Genomic DNA, 8,186 nt, shown 5'->3' on the forward strand with positions numbered 1-8,186 from the left:
CATTTAAAATGCTATTTTGACACATTTCACCTTTAACAAATATTGCGCCTCCTGCGATTTGAAAATTGCAGTAGGCCATATTGCGATTTCGATAAAATTTCGATTAATTGTTCAGCCCTACTTACTGCTCCTTTTTAAGTTAATTCCGAGGCAGTGCTGGACCCTGCTGGTAGAAGTCCCATCATCTTCCATGTCTCTATCATCCCAGGGTGTTCATGCTCCTGTCCTGCATCGGCCAAAGATCCCTGAGCAACAGCGGCGTGTTGGAGGGCCTCCTCAACCTCCTGGACAGCCTGCTGTCCCCGCTCCAGCAGCCACTGGTCGCCACCCAGCGCAGGACCGAAGGTACTCACACCACCTCTCCTGCAGCACTCTCCATGCCTCATGTGAAGAGAAAAGTACACCTGGTGCTCAGCATGTGTATGAGACCATTTGAATAACTAATCTAAACATGCTGAGACAGAGCTGATAGCTGTTTCTCAGACATGCTGACCCAAGTATAGTATTTACTTCACTTGTGCCTGAAACGTTGTCCTGTGGTTCCCTTGACTTCATACATATACAAAGAGATTCAGCACTCTTATCAACAACTGATGGTTTCTAGGTGTACTGGACATCCCCATGATCAGCTGGGTAGTGATGCTGGTTTCCAGACTGTTGGACTACGTAGCCAGTATAGAAGACGAGGCCTCAGGCGGGAAGAAGCACCTCGGTGGGAAGGACCGGGAGAGGACCTTCACAGGTACCTGAACTGCGACTCCATGGAGTTGGAAATTTCATATAAAACTCAATATTCTCCTGATTTTAGTTTTTCAGGAGAATTTTTGACACAGAATAACTTGCCCTAGTGTGATTGTGTGTGTGCGCATGTGAATGTGTTTAATCTAGGGCCGGGCGATATGGACCAAAAATCATATCTCGGTATTTTTAGGCTGAATGGCGATACACGATATATATCTCGGTATTTTCTACAAAGTGGGCTTAATGTTCAGTTGTAAGTAGGGCCGGGCGATATGGACAAAATCAAATATCACAATATTTTTAACCAAATACCTCGATATCGATATTGCGACAATATTGTAGGGATGACTATTGGTGCTTTCACAAAATATTTACACAATGAGATTTTTGATAAATAATCATCAGTAATGTGGATATAATGACTAAGTGGGTAAAGGCAAATAATAGAACAGCTAGAACATTCTGGTAAGTTCAGGAAATGACATCACTTTACTGTAATGCAGCCTTTAAAACCAGGAAAAGACACTTATGCCATATCACCATATTACGATATCCAAAATCTAAGACGATATCTAGTCTCATATCACGATATCGCTATAATATCGATATATTGCCCAGCCCTAGTTTAACCATCTACCCAAAGCGGCAAACTGATTCTCTTCTCCATCTATCCTGCCCCAAATCATTTGAAGGTAATCAGTGGAGCTTTATCAATAATAGCCTTCAGTCCCAGAACTCCAGCAGATCAACCAAAGGCAACAGCAGCCTGGACCGGCTGTACTCGCGCAAAATCCGCAAGCAGCTCGTCCACCACAAGCAGGTAAATGTGTCTCATTCCAAATTTCACTTATGTATATGAAATTGTAAGAAAAGTTTGATTAGTGCAACGTCAGCCCCAGGAAAAGCTATTGACTGAAGAATAATGTGTTTCACCTCTGTTGGACTCGCCCGCCCCCGTTTTTTAAAGGCTTCTCGTGAACTTAACGCCGTGAAATGGGTTGTACTGGAGTGAGGGCTTTTTTTTTTTTTTTTGCAGTGCCTGTATTTATCATGCCCTTTTTATTGTAGCAGTTAAATCTATTGAAAGCAAAACAGAAAGCTTTGGTGGAGCAGATCGAGAAGGAGAAGATCCAGAGCAACAAGGGCTCCTCCTACAAGCTGCTGGTGGAGCAGGCCAAGCTCAAGCAGGCCACATCCAAGGTGAGCAGAACCGTAATGCAGTGTTACCCATCGCTTACAGCAGTGGTTCTCAATGGGGGGGCCAGGGGACCGCCAGGGGGTCCTTGAGGGGGTTCCACGGGGTCCCCGGCAAATTTCTGAGTTGTTAAACTTCAGCATTATTTAATTTACAAGAAGTTAACACAATTAGAGAATGTAGAAGAATGACTGTTTTGATCATAGTTTCTCTTTTATCTCTCTACCTACAATACAGATAGTCATGGAATTCTGGACCAAATCATAACTAACAATAAAGATATTCTCAGATTGGGGTTTAAGAGACAAAATCTCATCAAATGGGGGTCCGTGGCTCTAATGTGGACTAAATTAGGGGTCCTTGATATAAAAAAGCCTGAGAATCAGTGGCTTACAGTGTACAGCTCATCATCAAATACCTAACACATGAATAAAAACTAGTCTCAGCCTCTAAAATACTTCTTGAAGAAGGGAGAACATACACATTTTTTTTGTTTTTTTGTTTTTAGACCATAGATTTTAGCTTGTTTTGCTCCATTCTTCATCAAACAGTTCAGTGTGTCATGCGGTTTGTGCGGTGATCGATCTTCCATATCTCAACGTATACCCCTCCCTCCTGTCTTCCCAGCACTTCAAGGACCTGATCCGCCTGCGGCGCACGGCGGAGTGGCCCCGCTCCACGCTGGACACCGAGGCCACGGCGGCCAAGGAGGCCCCCGAGGTGGAGCCGCTGCCCTTCACGCTGGCCCACGAGCGCTGCATCTCCGTGGTGCAGAAGCTCGCCCTCTTCCTGCTCTCCATGGACTTCACCTGCCACGCCGACCTGCTGCTCTTCGTCTGCAAGGTACAAAGTCATGTCGTTTAGTCTTCTCCTCCTTTTTTTTTTACCTCTGGACTGAAAGGCTAAAGACCCAGCTCTAAAGGCTAAAGACCCAGCTCTAAAGGCTAAAGACCCAGCTCTAAAGGCTAAAGACCCAGCTCTTTAGCGAATACCTTCTCACATAAAAAAAAAAAAATACATTTGATACATTTTGCTTCTATGCACTCTATGCATTGCCTCATAGCACTGCCTTGTAGCACTGCCTCATAGCACCTATGTCCTGTTGGACCAGAACTTAGCTTTATAGCACTGCCTCGTAGCACCTATGTCCTGTTGGACCAGAACTTAGCTTTATAGCACTGCCTCGTAGCACCTATGTCCTGTTGGACCAGAACTTAGCTTTATAGCACTGCCTCGTAGCACCTATGTCCTGTTGGACCAGAACTTAGCTTTATAGCACTGCCTCGTAGCACCTATGTCCTGTTGGACCAGAACTTAGCTTTATAGCACTGCCTCGTAGCACCTATGTCCTGTTGGACCAGAACTTAGCTTTATAGCACTGCCTCGTAGCACCTATGTCCTGTTGGACCAGAACTTAGCTTTATAGCACTGCCTCGTAGCACCTATGTCCTGTTGGACCAGAACTTAGCTTTATAGCACTGCCTCGTAGCACCTATGTCCTGTTGGACCAGAACTTAGCTTTATAGCACTGCCTCGTAGCACCTATGTCCTGTTGGACCAGAACTTAGCTTTATAGCACTGCCTCGTAGCACCTATGTCCTGTTGGACCAGAACTTAGCTTTATAGCACTGCCTCGTAGCACCTATGTCCTGTTGGACCAGAACTTAGCTTTATAGCACTGCCTCGTAGCACCTATGTCCTGTTGGACCAGAACTTAGCTTTATAGCACTGCCTCGTAGCACCTATGTCCTGTTGGACCAGAACTTAGCTTTATAGCACTGCCTCGTAGCACCTATGTCCTGTTGGACCAGAACTTAGCTTTATAGCACTGCCTCGTAGCACCTATGTCCTGTTGGACCAGAACTTAGCTTTATAGCACTGCCTCGTAGCACCTATGTCCTGTTGGACCAGAACTTAGCTTAATAGCACTTACTCTCGTTGTTCTCTCCTAACTAGAACCTTGCTTGTGTTGTATGAAAATCTCACGTGTAAGTCGCTTTGGATAAAAGCGTCTGCCAAATGTGAAATTGTAAATTGTAATTGTAATTGTGACTTGAGAGAGAACGGGACGATATCCTCCAACCCCCCGTGAATCCGATGTTCCCGCTTCCTAGGTCCTGGCCAGGATAGCCAACGCCACGCGGCCCACGATCCACCTGTGCGAGGTGGTGTCGGAGCAGCAGCTGGAGCGCCTGCTGCTCCTCCTGGTGGGGACGGACTTCAACCGGGGGGACATCTCCTGGGGCGGCGCCTGGGCACAGTACTCCCTCACCTGCATGCTGCAGGACATCCTGGCAGGTAGGCGGCGCTCGCTTGTGGTTCATTATCGCGGTCTTAATTAGTTGGTAGACAGTTACTGTACATCACTGTTAATGTCCTTATATTTTTCTCATCTGTTTGACAGTTTATGGCAGTGATTCTCAACCTCTTTCATATCAAGGACCCCTAATTAAGTCCACATTAAGGCCACGGACCCCCCATTTGATGACATTTTGTCTCTCGGACCCAAATCTGAGAATATCTTTATTGTTAGATATGATTTTGTCCAGAATCCCATGACTACCTGTATTGTAGGTAGACAGATAACAGAGAAACTATGATCAAAACAGTCATTCGTCTACATTCTCTAATTGTGTTAACTTCTTCTAAATGAAATAATGGTGATGTTTAATAATTTATCAATTTCCTGGGGACCCCCTGGAACCCCCTCAAGGACCCCTGGTGGTCCACGGACCCCACGTTGAGAACCACTGGTTTACGGCATGTATGTTGAGATTTGTATATATACACACACTGCCCGATTACAAGTGTAAACAAAAGTCACATGTCATCCTACCAGGTTAGAGATTTTGGTGGGTTGTTGTCAAAACAAACCCAATTCCAATCCCTGTAACTTAAGCGAAGTATGATGACCTTGTCTGTGCTCTTCGCCATAACTTGTGGTGTTCATACCAGTTATGAACACATGAAGAAATAGCCGAATATGAGCATCAGTCCTTTGCCTTCACTTCATTTTGTTGTGCTAGGCTTTCCAAGAGACTCTTTCCAGAGTGTGGATAAGCCGCTCCATGACATGTTTGTTGCGAACGGGCCCTTCAGCGAGGGGAGCAGCTACAAGCCGGTCGACCCCACCCCCCACCCCCCACCCCCCCCACCCCGCGGGTCGTAGTGCCAGAGCGTAAACCTTGTGTGTCCCCCTATAGGCGAGCTGCTGTCCCCGGGCTCCCTGGACGGCATGGACGAGGTGGCGGTGGGCGAGGAGGCCGGGGCGTCCTCCTCCTCGGCGGGGGCCGACTCGGACGACTCCCTGCCCCAGCCGGCGCCCATCCCCCTGGTGGAGAGCATCGACGAGGCCCTGGCGCCCGATATCATCGCAGGTACTCCTGGGACCTCCTCTGTTTTCCAAAGTGCGTTGGTAGGCCCGTCCCGTAAACCCCCCACACACACCTTGCCAAAAAAAAAAAAAACACCACACAGATTTTTGCCATGAACCCTCACTTTTTTATGACCATAATGTGATGCATTTGTGTTGTAAAAATTCTTTTCTCCCCTTCCCTCCTATTTTTTCATAGCTGCATGTTATACTGTTTTCCTCCAGAGTATGGTTTTTTGCAATACATGTATGGCTTCCTGTGCTGAAATTCTGTTTTATTTTTTATAGGATATTTGGGAGTTGTTCTAACAACTTAAATTCTGAATGGACTGTTTATATTTTGTTGGTTTTGCCTTTTGAAGTGGGAGTTCAAACATTGTAGATTCAAAGCCTAATGTGTCTTGCAATGTATTCACATAATTGTAATCACATTTGCAGAATTATAGTTTTTCTTTCAATTGTAAAATTTCAGAATTGTTAAATAAGTTGTGATGGCAGACATTCTGAGTTGAGGTTTATATAAGACTACTTCTAAATAGAATACTTCTGCACTGATTTTGTGCATTTTATTAGCCAGAATTTTTCAGCCAGAGTTGTCAGGCTGTTACTGACTGTGTTGGCCCACCGATCCATTGTCTGGACTCTCCCTCTAGTACAGAAGGAGCCAATGGCTTGATCGGCCTTAAAATTGCCCAGTAACGTCCTAAAGAAAGGCCACTGTGAGTTTTCTTTCTGGTTTTTTTTAGTGTGCTTGCTTGGCAATATTAAAGCTGTTTTCGTTATCCAAAGGTGCTCCACCTCTATCATCTTTGGAAAAAGATAAAGACATAGACTTTGACTTGCTACAAGACCTGATGGATGTTGATATTGATCCTTTAGATATTGATTTGGAAAAAGATGCGCTCGCCGCCAAGGTTTTTAAGGTATGTTGACTTGACTTCACCTCTCTCTCTCTGTTTTGCTCTTTGCTTTATTCTCTCTATTTACTCTCTCATGTGTTGGTATTGGGCTATGTAGTGATGTTACCACCCTCCAGTTAACTATTGATTTAGTGAAGAACACATCAGCACTGCACTAGCTGAGATGGACACAGCCAGTCAATAACGTAGCAACACCGGCCTCGACCCGCACACTGTTGTGCCCTAGATGAAATAGATATGTGAATCATTACTGTGCTTTTCAAAGGTCAACGAAACTATTAAATCTTTGCCCCAAAACTGACTCGCAGCACAACTTCTCACAAAACTTCTCCAAACTAACTCCTTAAATGCCTTAACTGTTAGAATTTCAAAGCAATTTCAAGGTTTAAATGCAGTCATACACCCAAACCCTGGAAAAGGTCACTCTTCCTTTCTCTCTTTTTATGCCGTGATCACAGAGAACACTTTTTTACCTCCTGCTCGAACTCAAAGCTCAGCCGTGAGCGCGGCTAATAACAGAGAGCAAGAGGTCTCTCTTTCTCGTCGCTTTGTAACACAGCCAGCTAGCTAATTAGTGTTGGCCAGCTAACCTGAAGTAACAAGGGAGATAATGTTGAAAATAAACGGACAAGCGAAAGTTACAGGATGTCCTCGTAGAGAGAACAGAGCACCTACCGTTTCATCATCTCACCCAAGGGCTCTGCCTAGATAGAGCCTGCTTCAAGGTCTATTTTCACATTGATGTAATGCACAGCGCGGCTAACGTTGAGACATGTTCAACCTCGAGTGCATGGGACAGATGTGCAAAACCGTTGAAAATAACTAGAAAGAAGGCGGAGGTGCATTCAGAAAAGCCTTCTATGTGATCACAGCCTTTGTTCTGTATGGAAGCCCATTTCCGCCATTGTGATGAAAAAAACGGTCCTGTAAGTCATTATAATGAGAAACCTTCTCAAAATAATGCCTTAGTATCTCAAAATAATGAGAAACTTTATCAAAATAATGACTTAGTATCTCAATAATGACTTAATATCTCAAAATAATGAGAAACTTTATCAATATTTTGACTTGAGTATCTCAAAATAGTGAGAAACTTTCTCAAAATAATGACTTAGTATCTCAAAATAATGACTTAGTATCTCAAAATAATGACTTAATATCTCAAAATAATGAGAAACTTTCTCAAAATGAGAAACTTTCTCAAAATAATGACTTAGTATCTCAAAATAATGACTTAGTATCTCAAAATAATGAGAAACTTTCTCAAAATGAGAAACTTTCTCAAAATAATGACTTAGTATCTCAAAATAATGACTTAGTATCTCAAAATAATGACTTAATATCTCAAAATAATGAGAAACTTTCTCAAAATGAGACACTTTCTCAAAATAATGACTTAGTATCTCAAAATAATGACTTAGTATCTCAAAATAATGACTTAATATCTCAAAATAATGAGAAACTTTCTCAATATTTTGACTTAGTATCTCAAAATAGTGAGAAATTTTCTCAAAATAATGACTTGGTATCTCAAAATAATGAGACTTTCTCAAAATAATGAGAAACTTTATCAAAATAATGACTTAATATCTCAAAATAATGACTTAATATCTCAAAATAATGACTTAATATCTCAAAATAATGACTTAGTATATCAAAATAATGAGAAACTTTCTCAATATTTTGACTTAGTATCTCAAAATAGTGAGAAATGTTCTCAAAACAATGACTTAGTATCCCAAAATAATGACTTAGTATCTCAAAATAATGACTTAGTATCCCAAAATAATGACTTAGTATCTCAAAATAATGACTTAGTATCTCAAAATAATGACTTAGTATCCCAAAATAATGACTTAGTATCTCAAAATAATGAATTAGTATCCCAAAATAATGACTTAGTATCTCAAAATCATGAGAAACTTTCTCAAAATAATGACTTAGTATCTCATATAAT

The 8,186-nt window shown here is 42.6% G+C and overlaps 1 protein-coding gene across 1 annotated transcript in view; it reads left to right on the forward strand.

Moving 5' to 3' along the window:
- Window positions 1–6,232, forward strand: part of birc6 (baculoviral IAP repeat containing 6) — a gene marked incomplete at its 3' end in the record, with an annotated part of 48,348 nt that extends 42,116 nt beyond the window's left edge. The window contains exons 31-38 of the mRNA XM_071543479.1: window positions 209–345; window positions 605–742; window positions 1,434–1,561; window positions 1,810–1,941; window positions 2,564–2,779; window positions 4,051–4,234; window positions 5,140–5,313; window positions 6,099–6,232. Coding sequence (XP_071399580.1) covers window positions 209–345; window positions 605–742; window positions 1,434–1,561; window positions 1,810–1,941; window positions 2,564–2,779; window positions 4,051–4,234; window positions 5,140–5,313; window positions 6,099–6,232 — 1,243 coding nt within the window. The remainder of the gene's footprint in view (window positions 1–208; window positions 346–604; window positions 743–1,433; window positions 1,562–1,809; window positions 1,942–2,563; window positions 2,780–4,050; window positions 4,235–5,139; window positions 5,314–6,098) is intronic.
- Between the last annotated feature and the right edge of the window lie 1,954 nt (window positions 6,233–8,186).

Source organism: Centroberyx affinis, unplaced genomic scaffold, assembly GCF_046629955.1.
Source record: "Centroberyx affinis isolate AG114_WGS23_722 - 3 ecotype Tasmania unplaced genomic scaffold, CSIRO-AGI_Caff_v1 ptg004319l_1, whole genome shotgun sequence".
NCBI classification, from domain to species: domain Eukaryota; kingdom Metazoa; phylum Chordata; class Actinopteri; order Beryciformes; family Berycidae; genus Centroberyx; species Centroberyx affinis.